The 22,402-nt window shown below is 41.6% G+C and overlaps 1 protein-coding gene across 1 annotated transcript in view; it reads left to right on the forward strand.

Annotated features, from left to right (window-relative positions):
• Positions 1–19,616: 19,616 nt before the first annotated feature.
• The window catches only part of ANKRD55 (ankyrin repeat domain 55), a gene marked incomplete at both ends in the record, with an annotated part of 55,615 nt that continues 52,829 nt past the window's right edge, over positions 19,617–22,402 (forward strand). Inside the window, one exon of the mRNA XM_080362426.1 lies at positions 19,617–19,656. Coding sequence (XP_080218552.1) covers positions 19,617–19,656 — 40 coding nt within the window. The remainder of the gene's footprint in view (positions 19,657–22,402) is intronic.

The raw sequence follows: 22,402 nt of genomic DNA on the forward strand, positions 1-22,402 counted from the left end.
TGTACAGAACTTGGAGAGAAAAGAGCAATACAGACGTGTTACATGGACACAACGAGATTCTCAGTAGTATGTAGCAAAATTCAGTTCAATAAAGGTTTGGATAAAGAAAATTGCTAGCATAATACACAGAAGAATTGAGAAATATTTCTGTATGCTAATGAGAGTACATCACAATGAGCTTGCTAGCAGACCTGCTAGTAATGCAGAAGTAAGCAATCTGATTTTTGGCATGCACCTAGATGATGAAAACAAACTGAGAAATCAGAAATTATTACTGGATGAAAAGCATAATAATGTATTTAGAAACACAATATTTATTATAAATACTAAAAACATATGCCAAAAAGGTGATAAAATTATGGAACTGAACAAACACAAGAAGCTCCCAGATATCTAGTGGCATAAGCCAAATTTACCCCTAAGAAGATGAGTTTCACATGACCACAAATAGCCTATTGAAATTGTGGAAGTTGTCTTCAGTATTGAGATCTTTGAATTTCATGAATTTCATGGACAAGGTGAAAAGGAGAAGTATATACTGAAGTGAGAAAAGAAATACCTTCAAAGACATAGAGTTGTCTAGGCTTGGACCATAAGCTAAATGAAAGGCAGCTCTTATCAAGCTATTCTGTAAATTTACAAAGACTTTCCAGCAGCTGCTTATATTTGACATGTGACTTCAGTGATAACAGATAATATGCCTTCAAGCGTGTTGATCTTTCCAGCAATCTTAACCTTGCTCAACTGACTTAACCTGACTGAAAGGCAAACCTTATCACCCATCATCATGTTTTGGTTTGGTTTGGTTTGGTTTTTTTTGTAACAGAGACCAGAACAAGACATGGTTGAAATATGTTTAAGCAAAAGCCTGTGCAAATGTGAGGCCAGTTTTTTATTTCAGTGGACCCAAATAATGTCGCTCCAATTTGACAGAATCTTTGAAATTATTTTTAAAAATATGTTAATGACATCACAACAATGTCAGGTAATTGTTAAGAAAATAGGAAGTCTCATAGGAGTTCATAGGAACCATGTCTTAGTACAAGAGCGTGTGGAGACATCAAAACTGAAACTAGAGACCAGGGGAGCCTGGAAAACCACAAGTCCTTTAGCGTTGACAGTTCAGAAGGACCTGACTTAATTTCACTTTGAAGTCACGTAAAAGAAGCACATGAACTCTTTCCTGTTTCTTCACCTGTAATTCTATTCCACGTATTTCTCATGTGTCCCACATATTAAGGATGCCTTTCATCTGACCTGCTTTTTGCATTTGCTTTAGGATGAGATTAGTTGTGTACTAGCAGCATCTATATTTCACTTGACTCCAAAGGACTCTAGAGTCACTAGCTCAGAAACTGGTATCTACACTGGAAATAAAAATCCATAGCATAGTGAGGTCAGACGGATCCCATCTATGGAATTCTGATTACAACATAATTTATTTGCAAGTGCATACTTATCCTGGTATAAAGAGGATTACAAACCATGCAGCATAATCTCTACCTTCTAGGATCGCAGTCCATCAGCAATTCCTGAGACACTCTGTCTCAGGAATTTACCCTGGTCAGGAAAGATAACAAAAAGTAACTTGTCCAGTTACCTTCTCAAGGAAAGCAAAATTTCTTCTACTGCCTCACTGTCTGGATGCTTTCTTGCATCGTAATTAGTGATGAGAGTCAGTCATTTACCCCAGCGAGAACCACAGAAAGTAAATTAGCTGAGCTTTGCGTTTGTATGTCTGGACAGTGACATACACTACCTACCAACAAGTAACCTTCATTAAATCCAACATGGCTGTCTTAAAATGGCTACAGTAATTTTTGAAGTAGATAAAATAGAGGCTTGAGAACAATATCACCTTATAGTCCTTTCATGGCTTTCCTATTTTATTTATATACATGTATACACTAAATATTGTTTAACAGTCTAGTCTGTGCAGAATATTTTATTTGGAGCTATATTGTATGGAGGAAAAATCTTTTTTCCCATTAAGGATTTGTAAAATGATCAAAAATAACAAACCCTGTGGTCTAAAGATACTTACCCTGAGCAGATCTTGAAACTTCTTATTTTAATATTTCTTGATATCAAAGCATTGTCCTGGCTATGTAAGATATTATACCATTTCACACACCACTTCATGTACTTGGAATCCTGAAACCAGACAATTATGGCTTTCTGATGGAACTGAAGTTCTCATGTCAAATTTCTTCTGAACATATTTCTTAATCTATTGATTAAAAATTGCTTGAGCTGTCTCCAGCAATCAGATACTTGGATCAGCTAGCAAGGGCTCAGACAACTTGTACTGAAAATTTAGCAGATGCCCTGCAAGCATGTCACACTCTCCTGATCCTGTGCCTCTTCCCTCCCCCTTTTATTTTTCTCATTGCTGTTTAGAAACGTGTATTTGTTTGGCAGGATTGTTAACCTTTTGCTGATGTCCAAAGGAGGCAGCCACAACTGCTGGAGTCTGTTCCTTTTCAGACTGCTATTAGGTCCAGAGGTCAATGGCACATTTCACCCACAAACTGCTCTGTGCCAAACCCAGGGTGCTTAGGGTTAGCCCAGCTTTTCATTTTGGGCAAACTGGTGTCAGTGATGCTATGCTGGTTTGCAGCATCCACGGATCTGCCCTGCTCTGCTGTCACCGCTTGGTCAGGAGGTATGATAAACATATCTCCCCTTGACATAAAATCAATCTGTTGACCTTCACAGGTCATTAAACCAGGTCTATCAGGAGACCAGACTCATATCTTCCCACTTATTAGTTCCAGCCATGGATCTATAATTGCCCTACAGGAACCAGTAGTGGGGGAGCCTTGTTTAATAGAACATTTTAATTACAGCAGAAGTCCAGTCCATTAATCTGACCTTTCTTTCTGAGGCCACTGCAGAAAGAAGCTGAGCTATGACTTCAGTCTCTTCTCTGAGTCACAGAATGCCAGGCACATCGTCAGGAGCTACTGGAAAAGATGCACTCAGTCAGGAAGAGCTCTCAGCTAGGTATCAGGAGATGTTGTAAGAGAGGTCTGTACAGATGAGACCTTTTTTTTAAAACTAATGTAAACATAAGGTTGTTTCATAAATATATTTTTAACAGTCTTTTGGGAATGGTGGCTCACAATGCCTTCAACATCTGCAGTCAGGGAGAGAGGAGAAAAAAACCTCCCTGAAAACTCTCTCAGTTTTGGAAGAACTGTGGTAGTCAGACAATGTATTTGTGCAGAGATGTGAGTGCTCGGTCTCTCCTAGATCAGCACATGAGAGGAATGTCTCCATGGCTTGCAGGGCACTCACCCTCGCTGTGCTGCAGCTGTGTGTGGGCAAAACGCTGGGCAAGTCCCACATCCCTGCGTCCCCTTGAGCCAGACAGGGAGCCTGTCTGCCTCCCTCCCCCTGCTCCACTGAACAAACTGCACAAAGGCATGTGCAAAAGCTGTGGCAGAGATAAGAAGAACTGAAGGAGTCACGGCAGGTGTTGAGCATTAGAGTACCATCTGGGGCTGTCTAATTCCAGCCAAAACAGTCTCCTCCGCAACTGCTGGGAAGGGTGGGATGGCATAGTTACTCAATGTCAGGCAGGCAGAAAGGAAAGAAGCAGCTCTGGCTGGAGCCTGCGGATTGTTATAGGAGCCAGCAAGATTGTAGCTATGCTATTAATTACTAGGCAGCATTAATATAAGTGCCAGCTTGCATTCTTCTTCTAATTACTTTTGCTGATGTATCGTGACATCTTGAAATCGCCCTTGACTCTGACCGTGTGAGCCAGATTCCAGAAACATGGCACAAACCACATCAGCAAACACAAGAAAACTATTACCCCTCCCTATCTGAGGGTAAATTAGGCTAAAATATTCCTCACCTTCCTCAGACAAAAGCTGAAAAAAACTGAGGTCACCAGCATGTACTGAAACTCAAGCAGGTTAAAATCAACCTTTTGAAAGGCTTCCAAGAAACACACACAACTCAGACCAGGCTTCACATCTGCAGTTTTGTTTGTCAAATGTCCCCCGAGTCTGCTGTTATTAACTTCTCTGCACTCCCAATGAGCCACAACTTCTGAGGTAATTCAGGGATTCTCCACTCTAAAATACGGAAACTGCTGAACATTTCTTGAGCAATGAAAACTGAAATGTATGCATTTCGTGGCTGTCTATGCTGTGACAGGTTGGCTAGAAAAAACACCTGTAAAAACCATTAGTATACGAATGCATTTGATCTGGAGCTATGCTTTTCCTGGGAAAGTAAGAGCAAATCAACAAATAATTTTTAAGGTATCTCACATGTTCAAAATAAAATGCAGTGAAAATATAAAATTGGACTTTAAATAAATGGGAGGCTTACTTTTTTCTGAGTTATTTCTAGTAATATAGTTCTGTCATTTTTATTAGGTAAATAAATGTGTGCAGATAGTGAAATGCTAACCAACCACTTTGCACTTGTATCTCATGAAGTTGAAAATAAAGTATTATGTCCACAATTAAATATCCAGATAAAGATGAGAATGGTTAGACTGTTTTAGAAAGTAACTCGTGACTTACAGCATTGAGTCATACAGAAGAGGTTTTATCCAGAACAGATGATGGGTGCCATGACCTCCAGTGAATGCCACGCCTGGCAACACTGCTGGTCATTCATACTGTCTCCTCAGAGGTCCAGACCTGATATTTCAGAAATAAAGTAAGATATGCATTACCCATGTGCCATGAGTGAGACTTCAAAAAACATACTGTATAACTGCATCTTAAACAAATGCAAACTCATACTGATATCAATAGGAGAGCACTCCAAATTCAAATGGCCAAAATGTGCATCTAAGTTTCCTAGCTTCCTGTGTCATGTTGGGTAGATGTTTCTGAAGAGCTGAAGCCAACAAATAGGAGGCAGTAGGCAAGGACTTGGGTGGACTTCAGGTTTACACAGCTAGCTGAATGTGGGCTGAAAGATTTGGAAGACTCCACCTTGTCACTGTATCATCTAGTTTCACTGTAAACACATAGCCTGGAAGTTTTAATTTCTTTGACTACCTGAGGTTATGGTTAATCATTGGTTCTTCTTTATCCTGTCTTGAGTAGATTTTACAGAATCAATTAGTTTTAGGTAAGACAAATGTACTTTTCTTTAATTATGTTCTCCTCATACATGCTAGGCTTTATTTAAAAAAAAATAAATGTAAAGAGTGTAAGAAAATTTGTGTGTAGTTTCTTGCAACACATATTACCTTTGTTATTTGTAATTGCCCAGTTTGTAATGCTGAGAAGGAAATATTGCTGTAATATTATGAGCACAAAAGCTACAAGGCTATTACATATTCTCATTCTCCTATGTGTTATATATTCAGGCCAGTGGCTAACAGTATGATTACACTGGTCATGTGATAACCAGAGGCCATATCTTTCACTGTAAGCTCTTGGCATTAAGTCTCATGACACTTGAAAAAGGTGGAGGTACTGTCATGTAACCATGGAAAGCATAAAACTCCAGTGCTACAAAAGCTTTTTTCCATATATTCTGAAACCATACCATGCTTTGCAAGATCCATATGCAGTTTTGTTTTGAGGCTTTGGATTCAGTTACCAGTATCACAAAGCCAATATAATGTTATTTCTAACAATTGTGATTTTTGTTATGGCAATACAGAGGAGCCAGCTGCAAATGGAGCACTGTAAGACTAACTCCCATATAGATGCAGGCTCCTAGGCAGCCACTGCTTTTTTAAGCAGAGTCTGTCAGTTCAACACAGTAACTTCTCAGCTCTTCTTGCATCATATCTTAGAGTTTTGGAAAGGTTCCCTGTGACTGATTACGTATACTTCTTTAAACTAGATCCAAACGTCAATGCCTAGGCTTAAAAATATTGGCATATCTCCACAAAAGTATGCTTTATCACAGAAAATAGACGTTAGAAAATAAATGGTAGAAAAGACCTATGATATCATTTTGTCTCTCTCCATGAGCATGGGTTTGTTCTCTATAGTATATGTCAGCCAGCTTTTTTCTTTCTGGTTTAAATGACTCTCTGGCTTTCATCAGACTCTTTTACAGTTTAATTTATCTTACTACTACAACATCTACCCAGATACTGAGCTTACATTTTACTATGCTATGTTTCATCCCATGACTTTGAATTGTTGTCCTTCCTTTCAAGTAAAGAATCTTTGTGTTCTGTGTTCTTGTGAAGTGCAAAAAATTCTGGACTTAAGTACACAGAAAATGTAAGTGGGTTTCAAGTGCATCCAGTTGAAACTCTCTTAGAAAATTACTATGCCCAACAGTAGGCATATCTCCAACTCAAAACTACTCAGAGCAAAAAGTTAGTTAGCTATTTTCTGACAGTTTCTTTAAAATGAGCTTTCTCATCATAATTTCCTGTTTGTTTGTTTTTATTGGACTCTGTGCACATCATTTCTTCAAGTTCAATAGATACATTTGCATACATTTTAACAGCAGTTGAGGAGACACGATTGCTTCTATAGAAGTGTGTGTGTGTGTTGGTTTTTTTTTTTTCTATTTGTGCCTTTTTAATTGACTGGTTTAAAAAGCACTTCCATGTTAACACTCAGGTTTGCACTTTCATGTACCCCACAGCATCCTACCTCTGACCTTGGTCTCACACACTCACTTGTCCTCCAAAGCATTCTGCTTCATGCACCCACATGCCCTTCAGAAGAAGTCTAGTGGACAGGCCACTCTAATTAACAAGTGTTATCTAACTAATCTCATTAGACACTGTAATCCTGATTAAAATGTCCAGGAGACTAACATTTAATGGGATGAGTAAAAACATGAATCCAAAGAAAATCTGCACTTCTAATTATCCTCAAATAATAAAATATTGCTTGTAACTTCTGAAGGCTTTTCACAAATAGTATTACCAAAAAAAAAAAATAGGAGACTTCACTATAGTTCTTAGGCAACTGCACCATCTTATACATCCTCAGTAGCATTTCAAATAAGCATATGATATATTTGACAGACATCAATTGAACATACATATTAGGTTGGCCACTATATATTTGTGTGTGTAAATGTGTATGAGGATGGGGATGTATATGTATGTTCATACACACATATATATAACTGGGCTGGCTGTTGTGTTTCTAAGATGCTTAGCACCCAGGAGAGAGAAATATAGACTGGAATACCATACTAGTTGCATCTTTTGTGCAACTAGAAGAATCAAAGTTTGAGGAGTGCCGTATCCCATGAAAACTGCTATGCCCTATCCCATTCACCTCTTGCCACTGTGGCTGTGCTTGTTTTGGCTTTCTGAACATAAACTTTCTACTACACAATGTGTGGACCAATGAATCCTGGGGGTATATTTGTTCTACCTCCAATAACAGCTCTGTGAAATACTGTTTTTGCTGCTCGAAGCAAAATGTGGCAGCAGATTGCACAGAAATGGCCTTACTGTAAGCTAGAGTTTACCAGTGTTTGCTAAGCAATTTTAAGTATGCTAAGCTTTCTAGCCTCTTTACAGTCTAAGAAAGAACTTTATCTCCTCTCTTGAGTACCCTCCTACTAGAAGAAAAGCAAACCTGCTCTAAGATACTGCAGAAGCCTTTCTGACATCATGACAGATACTAATGGCAGGTATTTTGTACTATAACCTCTGGCTACTATTTTTCATTTGTTTTAGTAATTACTGGCTGAAATTCATCGTTGTCAGAACTCCACTGATTCAGCAGCAGACCCTCCTAGATAAGTCTGTCCCTCATGTTCAAGCAGCTGCTGTGCCTGCTCTGGCTGAGCTCTACATTGGCAACGTGATGCTGAGAAAATGCTCATGGAAATATCTGCACCCCATTCCTTCTGCTACACAGGCATTTATTTCAGGAAGATCTTCCATTACTTCCTTCACTTTATCTCACTTCATGGTTCTCAGTTATAAAAGTCTGACAGAGAAAATGCATTTGTTTCTACTTGAAGAAAGCACCATTTTGCTGTTCTTTACCACTGCAGACACTGACCACACTCAAAATATCTGCACTAGCTGCTGGCTTAAGCAGCATCTATGTGAAAGGAGCCAGACCCAAAACCTCAGAGGAATGTAGCTCCCTTTGTTAATAAATAAATATATTAAGTAAGTACGTAAGTAAGGAATACCAGAGAGAATAAAAATCATTGCTTCTGAAAGTACGAGACTACTGGGCATAACGAATTTAACCATGTAGTTCAGGATAATGTAGAAGCCAAAACCATATACAAGTCTAATAACACAACAGACTGATGAGGAACAGATCCACTGACTACAGTCACCTCTAATGTTATCTGTTATGATCTGGACACAAACTCCGGCACAGGCAGTCTCTAAAGCACTGGTTGCTGGAAAACAGGAGGGCATACCAGAGAAAGGTTTTTCTATATCTCTTCAGTTCCTACACTTCTAAGAACCTGCTGCTCACTGTTGCTGGAGAAGACACTAGAGCAGATGGCCTCCTGGTCTCATAAATACTGTAGATCCTGCAGTATCTTTGAAGATAAGGCCCCCAGTGCCCATCATACAGTATGGATTAAGTGTTAGGAAGACCCTAGCCTGACAAGGCATCCTTCCAGACAGATACACAATCACTCAGCATTTTTATTAATGGACCCAAGGATGTGCATCTGTGTTCTTACACTTAATTTTAAATAATTGATCCTGGCTGTATAGTTTTGATGGAGTGATTTCACACAGCCCCACCTGCACTGTGTTATAAATCTGCCCTGGACTAAGCAGAGATCACTACAGCCATCGGGTGGATTGGAGAGGCTGTACAGCTGCTCCACTTGCAAGTGATGTGAAACATGTGCCACACAGGAGGAGCAGGGACAGTCTCCTGCCCCCTCCACACCATCCATCTGTAAATCTCCTCCTGGATTAAGCAAATTCAGTAAATAGTTGTCTGTCATCTGGCTTTATTTCATACAGATCTATTTTTCTGGTTGTTGTTGCTTCTGTGTCTTAGCCCACTGCAATATCTTTTTTGGTGAACATCTATAATCTGTTTTAGCTTCCAGTTAAAGATTGGTAAAGGCCCTTATTGCGTGTTTGTGCACAAATACAATGTGTGTGTGTGTGTATAATTTTGCAAATATCAGTAGGCAAATTGCTGTAAACTATTTGTTGTTCATCTTGTTTGAGTGGTCATCTAAGAACATTACCTGTAACAAAATTTACTTGCTAACATGCTTTCTGGAAACTGCAAAGCTTCAGCCTTGCTTTCATAAATTTAAAACCCTGTATGGTCACAGTTGTCCTACAGAGTTGTGTACTTATAACTTTTGGGGGAAAAAAAAGGCATTAGAAAATGAGAAGTGTAGATAATGACTGATATTTTAGAATAGCAGAATAATAAATACCAGCTAAAATTCTTATTCATCCAGAGATGCATTATGTTTTCATGCACTGCAGACATCACAATTTCATATTCACGCAACTGTCAAGACAGTTGTGGATTATAACCAACCTCACAAGTCATAGTAAACCAACTCTGAAATAGAAAAATAAAAATATTTGTAGAGGACTTTATTTACTATTAAGCCAACTTAAATGTTAAAACAAACAAATCAAGCATGTCTTTTAACATACTTTAAAATATCTTGGCCTATTCCATAAGACTCACATTCTAAAAATGAAGGTATTTACTATACTTCTATGCAGCACTGTCCACTCCTGATAATGTTATAAGGAATAGCTTAGGATTTACAGACTGTTGAAGTGACCCCAATTAGGAAAGAAGCAGCTATACAACATGTGAAAGTGCTATAATTTCAAAATAATTCAAGAACAAAAATATGCTCAAAGAACTTTAAAACACTTCTGCCTTTCGTCAGTCACGCAGCAAACCACAAAACCATTTTTAGAGTCTTACATGGATTTTTCAAGGTTGTTAAAGTCACTCTGCAAACTGTCCATGAGGGATGAAGGGATGGGTCTGTAGCATGTTTATTTTTAGTGCTTGAATTAGTGAGAAAACAGCCATCCTTGCCTGTGTGTGCTACCCTCTGGGGACATGCTCTTGTCCGCATATCCCACCCACCAGCCAGCAGCAAAACAGCAAGCAGAGAAGTGAGCAAGCATCCCGAACAAGAGGCCCACAGGAAAAGACAGAATTACTGGGAGCATGGGGAATACTCGCTTTCCTCTATCTACTCCCCTCCTGTCCTGAACGTGCTGTAGCCACGTCAGCTAGGTAAAGAGGTCATGGAGGCACACAAACACACGCGATTCATAGCCCCTTGGTACAAAAAAACACACTCCAGCACAGCTGACACCCAGGATGGGGGTGAGCCCGGAGCTGTGAGATCTTGCTGGGAGCCTGCAGGGAGCCTCGGCCGGCTGAGGGGCTGTGCTTGCCCTGGGGCGGCTGCGCGGCCACGCTGCTGCCCGCAGGCACGGACTGTCCCTGAGACCGCCGGCTGTGTGCCTGCGGGCACCGACTTGCCGTGAAAGCCGTCTTCTTGCCAGCTGAGGCAAAGCAAAGCCATTTCCCCACCACCTATGTCCCCAAAGAAGCTGGGCACATTCGCCTTTTGCTTTGCTGTTTTCACACTTTAACAGGATTTTGTGGGTTTTTTCGTTTGTTTTTACTTTAAGCCTGCCTAACTAGACTGTAAAACATTTCCTGCTCTCTGAAAAAAAACTGAGGCGGGGCTATTTTGCCAGGAAGGTCTGTGGGTGTTGGGGGAGGCACACCCTGTGTGGGCTCTGCAGGGCGGGGAGGAAACCATGGGGTCCCGTCTGTCACCTCTTGTGCTACGGAAAACACAGCACAAAGCAGAGCAGCGCCCCGGCTGCCTCCTGATAGCTGGAGTCACTTGAGGGACCCCCTGCACCTCCTCTCGTCTGATCTCCAGTTTCTATTCATGCACGTCTATGTGTATAATCCATGAACTGACCAACATAACTGGAGGTTTCAGTTACATTTGTAAAGGAAAAGTTCCTTCTTGTGCTTATTTTTCCTATGTATGTATGTGGGACACAGTTGACAGACACTCCAAGCTGAAAAATGTGACTGTGCTAGTATGATGCCAGGCTTCAGCTAACACATGAGCCTCATCTTTGTGTCAGCGTACAAACTGAGCCACTTCGTGCGTGTCCATCATATGCAGGATAAACACACATGGAGTTTTCAAGTGGTCCCTATCAGCTTCCAGATTCTCTTGCCAGTTAGAGTATCCACATAGTTCAAGGCCACACTTTGACCTAGTTGGAATGGTTTTGTAATCTCAGGAAAGGTCCTCTGAAGTTCAAAAATTACTTCATATAAAAACCACTCATCAGTAGGGAAATACGCTCTCTACATTTCTGTTGCATGCTGATTCTAGAGATCACAGTAAAAAATGAACAAGCTTGACAACAGCCCTCCTTCAAACATCCACTCAAGCATTTAAAACCACATCAGTTCTGTGTGCACATCTTCTGCTTTCTATGAATAACTGATTATAGTAGTATTATTATTTCCAGTAAACTGGAACAGCAAAGCCTATGAAAGCAGACTGCAGCAGAACACAGCAATCTCCCATTGTACTATTATATTTAACCTGTAAGGCCACTCTTTCTCCCTGGCACCAGCCAGCCACAGCCATTTGGAAGCCCTTTGCCAGTCTCAGGACTGCTTACTGGGTTGGGTATGTGACACCACTCTGGCCATCCAAAGGGCTCCGACAATGCACTTCACCTCTGTGACTTTTCCTCACCTTTCTATGTCTTGTCTAGGTAGACTGGAAAATCTTGGGAGCACAAAAGGGTTTCAGGATGAGTTTCAGTGCTGAATGACACCATGGAAGCATGGTGCTTGTCTGGCCATCCCAGTAGCACCATAATTCAAAATAATTATGATATATATTGTACAGGTGGAAGGGAGCTTCCATAAATAAGTCTTATGAGTCTGGGAAGTACTTTGACTACATCAAAGCAACAATAAATGCTGTTGCAATCTGGAGTCCTGCTGGGTTGCACATTTGATGTGCCTTCAACAGATGTAATACCGTAAGTCTTCAAAAGGATAGCACTGTCTTGCCTGATGTGTTGGGCTTTCTTCTGAACCTACTTCTGGTGCTGTGGCCTACTCAGCTGCTTAACTCCAAATTCTGACAGTTATTGCACAATGTATATTGAGATACCAGTTAAATGTTTGCAGTTTTGTTTGAGTTTCATTGACACATGGCTAAATTGCCACTTCTGAGTAAGTATAATAATACCAAACCACAGACCTGTGTGCTCCATTACTACTAATCAACTTGTCACTTTGCAAACCTGAGGTAAAGCTCATAACCTGTGATGAGATATCAACAGGAGTTCCAGGTATGCAAGGAATGGAGAACTAAGTCCTTTGTGCCACATTTTGCAGTTTGCATGTTACAGACGCTTTTTTTTTCCTCACACTGGGGGCTTTGACAAAACTTGGCAATGAAATGTAAAATATTACTAATAAAACACTTTAATGGACACACACCTTCGATTACCCCAAACACAAAAAGACAGAAGCCATCAGCTCATTCATTCCATATTGCACACCTCATTGTAGTCACACTGAAAGGAGAGGAACAACTTTTGATGCAATATTATGCAGCTGCGTTATTTACCTGTTATTCACCTGTTTATATCTGGACTACCCTGCTCATTACTCATGGTGAAAAAGTATCAATCCTATGTGTGTCATTGCATTGCACTTACTTTTGCTTGCATGTGCTGGAGTCAGTGTACAGTAGAAAAATGATCAGCAGCTGAAAAGATAAACTGGTTCCAGGTTGGTGTTGTAAATAGAAACATTGCATAGGATAATAATAAGACTTGAATGGAGAAAGCAAAAATATTTTCTCCTGCCACTGTGTAAAATCTGATGCTCAACTTTGTAATTATATCTGTCATTGCAACACAGCCCCATCAAAATGCTTTTGTTCATGTGACTATATTTTCCAGCATGTACTTTACTTTTCTTATGTATAAATCTGATTTATCACTGACTGTAGCCATGCCTTGACAACTTCCACACTATGCCAGCCAGCTTTGCTAAAGCATGCTACCTTCCCAGCCAGGTGGTGAGATGTCCAAGTAAGGGCTGCAAGCAGTTTCTGGGTTTTCACAGGTCAGACAGGAGAGACCAGCATCCAAAGACATGCCCTTACTCTGGCACAGAAACACCTACTCTTATATGCAAATGAAATCATTAGAAAGAACACCATGTAAAGATACAGGTGTGGGACTTAATCTTGTTATTGTCCTCTGATTTCTGTATTAAGAGGCAAAGAAAGAGATTCAAAGAAATGGGATTAGAAAAAAGGCATGTGCTTCCATGTCTTGCCACAGAAGAAAATGGGAAGTGTGGCTGGCATTAGTATATTGTGAGCATTAATGAGGAACAGATTTCTGTGATATGATAATCCTATGACACAATAAATAGTTTCCTGTTTTTTCTACAACCAAAGCTAATTGGACTGGATGGTTTATATTTACCTTTCATATAATAAAAAGTGCTCAGAAGCAGGGGATTAAATAGTTTAGTTTTTAAACAGTTCCTCTAAGAATTTACTTTTCACTGAAATTTCCTGTTTTCTGTTCAGTTGTTACACTGCCAGTGTCATCCACACGTCCCATTGCACAGTCTGGATACAACCTGTGCTATGGCAGGTACCACTCCCAGGGTAGCTGACACTCTCCTCATTAGCCCATCTTTCTGTGTCTCCTGAGAAAACTGGCACAGCAAACACACAAAAGCAGAACGGTGCAAATAGCGTTGAAAAGACATTCAAGCATCCATCAGGTATTATATACTCTGAATCCAGTGTGAAGACAAGTTGATATCACTGTCCCAGCAAGTCAGTGGCACAGTGAGACTGGGATTCCAAATGTACCTCCATCTACTGGGCAAGAGACAGCCACTTTCTCCTGATTCAGTGCTGCACCAGGAGACTTTCTTGCTTTGCCTGTTGAGTATAACTAGATACACCACTCAGTCTGGTTTGGTTTTTTTTGATTCACTCTTCTTAAAACTGTTTTCAGCCCACTTGTAATTTGCTGTGTAACTTCACATGACTAGATTTTCTCATTTAAGAAAGGGCATTTTGGAGCTGAAGAGGTAAAAACATGTTAAGTTTTTCATGTACTTTAACAATGAAAATTTACTGTCACAAATGTTTACAGAGAAGCTGTCAAAGCCTACCATTCATAGATGACTGGCCATGCTCTGTACTGTAGTTTGATTTCTGGAATGGGACTTCACTAATTTGCAGGCTTTCTTAACGCACTGCATAGTGTCAGAGATACTGGTTTCCTACAAACAAAATTTTCTTCCTCCACTTTAAATTATTTAATAGAAAAACAATGCAAGTGTCTCTACTTAAGTGTTGCTTCTGCTGGTTCGAAAAGCCGAGTGTTAATCCCACCCCACCATCTACTGGAACTCTGCAGAATCACAGGACTGCCTTAGAGACTTTGCTCTACAGGCCACCATCTGAAAAAGGCGAGAGACCAGGGGAGTGCTCAGAGGAAACATCACTGCACACTTGTCCTGCAGTTTGCCAGACAGCTGCTGCTGAGTGCTGTTTAGACACTACCATTACCAGGAGCCTTTGATCTGACCTACAGTAGACACCTTTTTTTTCCCCTTATATTATCTTGTAAATCAAACAATAACAGAATAACTAAACTTAAACTTTAAAAAAGCTAAATAGTGAGGGTTTGCACATAAATTTCTCTTTACCAGTGTAGTACCACCAATGTGACAGGCCCCAGCTCCAGCTCCCTGCTGTCGCAGACAGGGCTGTGTACTCAGGGCAGACACCCCTGCATCCTGACTACCCTGCCTGAGTGGGTCTCCACACTCACCCCGTCTGCTTCCCCGTGTGCACATCTGGCTCACCCACTCCATCAGGCTCTTCAAACCAGCCTTAGACCATGCCAGAGGTACTGAATGTAGTTTTAGACCTGAAAATACCACGAGGAATTCTTTGGCAGGTAAAGAGGGAAAGTTACAGCATGGTAAGGATGCTAAACCCAGTGGGAGACTTCCCATTCCTTCTGAAGTGTGCAGAAAAGTCAGTCTGAGGGGGGGGGGGGGGGGGGGGGGAAAAAGTTTAGTTAATTACAAACAGATTATCATTTGGGAAAATAAAACCCACAAAACCAATTACTGTTTAAGAGCCTCAGGTGTGGATGTGATTGGCTTGGTACTAAATGTGTCTCACAGGATGCTAGTGATATCCTGAACAATTGTGCCATGGGAGATGCCCTGATCCAATTGAATTAAAGGGAAAAAATTCATATTGACTCAGCAGAGTTGTATTTGGTCTTATAAAGCAGGAAGCAGAGCGGTACAGATCCTCAGCCTGTCTTACATTTCACATGGGAACCTCTAGGGCATAGCTCTGACTTCATTCTCCTTTCTCTAGTCACTGGTTGTCTGCTGACATTTTAAAGGAGATTGTCCTCATTTGGGTGAACAGATCAGTCCACTCCAGAGAGCACAGCTGAATCCTTCTGCCTGGGTAGGAGTCTGACTTTTCCATGTGATCTGAGCTTGCTGCCATAATAACACTCCCAACAGTGAGGACTGAGCTGCAAATCCAATAATGAGTTAGTTCATAAGTAGCATGTTACCTGAAATGCTTTATAATCTAATTATTATTACTAGATTTCATTAGCAACTGAAAGTGTAAGCTGATGGCATCCCCTTCTTCATTTTGACTTGCATTCACTAGATTATGTACTTTCCAAGCAATACAGAGGGTATAAATGTTCAGGTTTGCAACACACCTGTGAAGGAAGCAGGGAAACACTTCACCCCTGGAGCTGCTGCCTCTGCAGCTCTGGCTGCTGGCTGTGCTTTCTACAGACGAGGGCAGTGCTGCTCCAGGCACCTTGCAAAGGCAGAAAACCATCCTTCCTACAAAACACTGACTGTGTGTGACTCAAAATAAGAATGCAGAGCCCTTGCACACTTGCCAATGTCCTCCACAGGGGCAGCGGAAGAGCAGATGTGTTGGCCTAGTCTGTGCTTGTGATTGCGGCGTGGCACAGAGCAGCACTGTCAGCTCGAACCATTGATGACCTCTCAGTCCCCGTAATGCCAGCCTTTAGTCCTGCTCTGTACCCAGTAAGCAACATTTACGTAGCATTTGAATATATATTTCGACCATTTCTCTGTGGTCTATACTGCAAATCTTGCATTCACTCAATGAACTGTTATTAGGAGAGTTAACTACCCTACATACAGCCAAATATTAATGCACAGGCAAAAGTGAGTAAACATGAAAAAAAAAGCAAAACAAAACAAACACACAAACTCTGTGCTTCTGCTGCTTTCTTTTCATCACTTTTCTGTAGCAGAGCTTTCCTCCAGTAAAAAAGAAAGAACACCTCAAAAAAGCCCAGCTACCACTGACAACACAAAAAGTCAGAAACACTTTGCTTAAATTAAAGAATAATGTAAATTAATTATACTAAAGCTATCATCTTCATCTGCTGCCTAGACCAGGCTCAATCTCTTTTGTGACTTTGATGTCTTTAGTCAGGGTTGCTTTCACAGTCACTGAGCACAGGAGGCCCTGAGGAGTTTGGACAAATTTCCTTCGAGTCTTCTGAAGAAGCAATTAAAGGATACTTACAGAGAAACCACTGACTTAAGCCAAATTCCTAAATCTCAGCTTTTCTGGCAGCCTCTGAGCTGTGATATGTCTACCACAGCTGAGAAACAGAACAGTGTTCAGCTGGTACTCATGCCCACATGGCGGAAGGAGTTTTCGTAAGGCATTGGCCTTGCTTCTCTTCTGATGGATGCAGAGGGCAGGAAATGCCAGTTTACAAACACCCTTTGTTCCTGTGGGCTGTCGACACTTGTCATGATTTAACCCCAGCTAGCAAAGAAAACCATGATAACCACTTGCTCGCTGCCTCCATCCCACCCCCAAACAGGGGAGAAAATTGAAAGGAAAGGTGAGAAACTCATGTATTGAGATAAAAACAGTTAAATAATAAAATAATAATAATATACTAATACTACTAATATATATAAAATTAAAATAAAATACAAAATAAGAGATACTTAATGTAAGCCAAGTGCAAAGCGTCAGAGCAGCAAAAAGTTAAAGTAAAGGAACTCCCAAACAGAACTGAACCAAAATGGAGCAGGAACAGAACGAGTCTCCCCAGCCAGGAAACCTGATTCTCGATAAATATAAAGCATGGTGCTGATGGCGTGGAACATTCTCATTGATCAGCCGGGATGTCAGACAAGATCTGTCACATTTATGCCCCCATTCCTTGCTGTCTCACGTCTGCAGACAGAAAGACCTTGGTCTCCCAGGCAACGGCTAAGATAACAGTAACTTCTTACATTACCTCCATTCCAACTCCAAAACACTGGAAAGTTACTTGAAGAAAAACATTTATTCTGTCCAGGAATGTTATCTTATTATTCTCAAACTAAATCCAAACAATGACCATGCTAACTGCGAAAAATAAAAATTTCTAATTGCATGAAGAAGATCAACTTAATTTCAGTCAGCTCAGTCTCAGAGGAGGTACCTGGCTTTCTCAAAGCTGAAGACAAGGTGAGCCCCTGTAAATATACACAGCACCACAGGGAACATTGTGACCCATGTGGGACCCACAAGGAATCAGCTTCTGGGTGTTTCTCCCCCAAATTCCTTCCCTGCATACCTGTAATGTGCCTCATTCCCAGGCTAACACACAGCAAGAGTGAAACTGGAGCAGCAACCTCCAAATCCCATTGCCTTCATCTCAGGAGCAGAATGGAAGGATTGAGACTGAGTAATGGTAAACGGGCAGATGAAACTGTGTTTAATTGATCAGATCAGGTAGAGTGCTGTGGAGCCACCAGCTAACTGCATAACCTGCACATCAGCAGAGCCCATGGTCAGAAACACTGAGTACAGAGAGGACAAAGGGCCCCTTGCCACACTTTTGGTGTCCCTTGAGGAAGTGGTCTTAAGTTGCACCAGAGGAGGTCTAGGTTGGATATTAGGAAAAAAGTTTTCATGGAAAGGGTTGTCAGGCATTAGAACAGGCTGCCCAGGGAAATGGTGGAGTCACTATCTCTGGAGGTTTTTAAAAGATAGATAGATGACGTTTCTAGGGACATGGTTTAGTGGCAGTGTCAGGTTAATCATTGGACTCAGTGATCTTAAAGCTGTTTTCCAAGCAAAATTATTCTATGATTTCAGCTCTGGTCTTTGCCTTCAGGCTGTTGAGGCCGTATTGCTTCCTGGACCACACTATTTTTTTCCAAACACATAGTTTGGATTTACGTTCAGAAGCAGATGCTTAGGATGTGAAGCACATCCAGCTACAGCTCCTACAGTGTCCACATGTATGTTACATCTCTAGCATTTGTTGTCATGGGAATCAGTCAATACAGCAGAATATAATAAATATAGTGAATAAAGTTTCAGGGCTTCTTAAATTGACCCAGATTAGGCATAGCTTTAGTGTAGGCCCTGTCTGCACTTTCAGGCCAAAAATGGTTTGCCTTTCCTAATTTTCATATGCAGGTCTGCCTTATTCAGTAGAGGTGATGTGTCTCTTTCAGTGCACCAGTGGTAATTAAACTTGTTATGTTCTTCCCATCCACCAGCCCCCAGGCACTGCTGATGACCCATCATTCCCGGTAAATTCCAAGTCAGCCCATTTATTGTTATTTCCTCCATGGAAACAACCCAGCAAGAAGCAAAGTTCACCAGGGTCCCTTTCCCTTTACAGTACAGAGTCCAAGTTCCTAACTTAGGGATACAGGGGACCAGACAAAAAAGTAGGGTGAAGATACGTGTCTACTTTGGCAGAACTATACCTGGTGCACTATGCTTTTGACGCTATCACTGTCCGCTTCAGCCGTGGTAAGGTGCTCTCAGTTATTATCCCTTCATTAAACATTGTGCTTTACCTAATTTTGATTGGGTAGTACAAAACTAAGGGAGTAAGCGCTTTCTAATTGATGCTCTCCATGCAGGAGTTAAATTAGGAAACAGTCTCTGAACACATCATGTCACAAGCCACCCTGGCCACAGCGGGGCACAGGTGCTTGCCGGCGGGGCCCGGCTGTCCCTGGGCACCGCACTGCAGGGTGTCCCCAGCCCGCACCGAGGGGTGTCCTTGTCCAGCACCACAGGGTGTTGCCGGCTCACACCACAGGGTGTCCTTGTCCAGCACCACGGGGTGCCGTTGTCCAGCACTGTGGGGTGTCCCCAGCCAGCACTGCAGGGTGTCCCGCCGGCCCGGGCTGTCAGCTCTGCGGATGCTCCGCCTGCAGCAAGTCCCGCTCACCCTCCCAGGCGTGTCTGTCTGTCTGGGTGAGCTGCAGCATCCCTCAGAGCTGCTCGTAGGCGATTCCACTCGCTGAAGCAAAGATGTTTGTCAGAAGCTCAGTTGAGCTTCCAGGGATGTCATTTTAAGAAGGTCCATAACAAACAGAATACAATGTTCCCGTCGAGTCAGTAATAATGTCCTTGCCTTGACAACAACTTGCAGCCATAAAGCGAGTTTAATTCTCTGACAAGAAGATTGGAGACAGCTATCATTGCATTGTTTACTGTATTACCTGGGATTCTTCCGAGAAAACCAGGGAGATGGCACTTGTCCGGTCTGGTTGTAAATAATGAGATAGACCACAATGGATTTCAGTACCTCGTCAGTGTTTGATCAGCACAAAGGTAAGTCACCTGCTACTAATTTAAAAATCATCTGGTCGTCTCATGCCTCCCATGCAAATGTGCTAAGATAACTTGACAGGGTGAATAACAATAAATTTTTGAAAATATCAGGTCTCATGGAGATTTATTTTGATTGCACATGAAGGAATTTCTTGCATCAATTTTAGGCATGGATGTTTCAGCCTATTGCTACAGTTATTTTTTAAAATAAAATATTTTAGCAGAATAGCCACGGTATTTCATTGCTCTTTGGTTTAGCACTAAGAGATGTGTGTATATGTTTATTGTTTGTATTACATATTGATGCTCTTATGGATATATATGTAAAACAATTGCAATATTAAGCAAACAGAGCCATTTAAAATTGAATAAAAATGGAAGAAAAAGTGATTTTTGTAAGAGTACTAGTTTACGTACATTGAAAGGACTAGATGCTGACTTTGCTTCAGCAAATATTAGCTCAGTATTGCCATAATTGTGAATTTAAGTTATCTTTAAAAGCCCCAACATTAAGATTTTCTACATGGTAAGGTTGCTATGGAAATACAAATGTCTCTTTGTTGTCTGTTTTAAAGTCAGATGGTTGAATTCCGTGTCTTTATTTGCCAATACATGCTTTTATGCCTTATTGCCTTAATCTGTTATAAGGAACGTAGTGGCATTTGCTTTATGTTCCCAAATCAGGAAGCTGTCATTGTTTGATTATCTGTGTTGCAACAAATTTCTCTTCAAGTCAGCTTGCCAAATAATTTGTGTTCAGTGGCCACAGTTTCCAGTGCACACCTGTGAAGTGTCCAAGCTGACATAGCTGTGCTGGTCCCACAGCGAAGCTGATGACTATAGAAAAAAGACAAAGGGCAGGAGTCATTTAGGGGCAAGACAGATGCTGCAGTGCCTTTTGGGCATCCCACAGGTTGTACCTTTTTGCTTGCCTACACTTCTTTTTTGAACTCAAAGTAAATACACACCATGTAAAGCTGTGGGCTTATGGCTGCCTTGCAGCCACAGCAGCCATCAAAGCCTGAAGCAAGTCCTGGGAGGCTGGGTCTGTGCCAACCCAGACAGGAGCCCATGCTGAGCAGCCGTGGAAGAGCGAAGAGCCACCAACAACTGAGTGACAAGAGACAAAAGGCGCTGCCAGCAAGAATAAAGGAGGAAGGGAAATGCAAAAGGAGAATGGGGATGTGTTCTGCAGAAATAGAGCCAGGTTCTCCTAGGTCATATGTAGGTGACATAAAGAGCATTTTCCCCAACAGGACAGAGGTGTGGGGCTGACTGACCTTCTGTAGCTCTAAACAGCTGTTCTCAAGCTCTCCTTCTGCAGGCATTACAAGTATGCTCAGTGTCATTACAAGTATGCTCAGTGTCACTACAAGTATGCTCCATGCCACACGCCAGCTCAGCAGGACTCAGAGCAGGGAGGGAGATGGAGATGGAATATGAGAATGCAGATAGAATATGACCAGGGCTGGGGAAGGAGCAGTGAAGTCTCCAGATGGGTGACGGGGCAGACAGCAACACAGAAGACCATTGACCCAAACCACCTTATCTGGATAGAAGTAAGAGAGCTGGTAGGCAACATCTGCCTGTACCTCCCCTTACTCCTAATCTGCAGGCCCAACTCCTGCCAAACCACTCTCCACACTGACCTATCTTATTCCTGTCCAGCATCACCTCCAGCCCCATTGCACACTCCACCTTCAACACCTCAGCAAGAGGGTCTCCTCCAGACGAATTCGTCATTCCCCTTCCACCACCACCACAGAGATGCGGGCTCATTAGATGATTTGTGGTTTAAGGTTTGCCTTCCCTGCAAGCTGCTTAAGAGGTGAATAGGGAGCAGGAGCAGACAACACACGATAATGGGACACTTAACCCACTGATTATCATGCGAAGAAAGGGCTATTCAAAATACATAGTGTATGGTGGATTTTATCTAAGTAGTATGTTAATGTCTTGGCACAGTGCTGACTTAAGCAGGCATGATTTTTTTTAGCAAGGAGAGGGAAAATATCTTTCATTGGAGCAATTTATAACAATGGAAGAATACAGACTAGCTTTCAAACACACCAGATCAATATCTGTTGGTCCAATAAAATAATCCAGCTCCCCCACAAACACTTTATCCACCCCACAGATCAGAAAACTATCCCAGCTACCGTCAAAAAACCAGCATTCCAGGCTTGAAAATCATAGTCTCTTTGCAACACTTGCTATGGTACTGCTTAGTAATATATTATAATACTTACCAATAGTAACAGCAGTAGCAATGTGAGACTTCCAGAAGCCCAGCAACATCAGAAACCCTTCCCCTCCTGCTTCTGCTTAGTGCCCTTTAAATATGTGCTGTACCTGGCTTCGAATGTTTACCAGTTAAACAGAGAAGCCAGACACAGGCCTGGACTGGTGTGTTCACAGCCAGGCACACACAGAGATTATTACTTTGTTAAGCAACCAATGAATCTGTAAGAGAGTGCAAATTACAATTTCCAAAATCTGCACACATGCACCTCCCACCGACCCTTGACACTGACATGCTGAAATCAAACTGCCTAGTATTGTGTCCTGACCACCAGCTGTGGGAAATCACATGGGGCATTTGGCTACTGTTGGAGACAGAAGGGTTTTTGGGACATGGGGAAGTAAATTATATACATAAACATTTCTTCTCAGTGAACATAAATTACCCTGTTTTCCAGATTTCAGTTTTCTAAACTTAGTGTTTTAGCAAGGTCTAAACCACTTG

Source organism: Nesoenas mayeri (genome assembly GCF_963082525.1).
Source record: "Nesoenas mayeri genome assembly, chromosome: Z".
NCBI lineage: Eukaryota > Metazoa > Chordata > Aves > Columbiformes > Columbidae > Nesoenas > Nesoenas mayeri.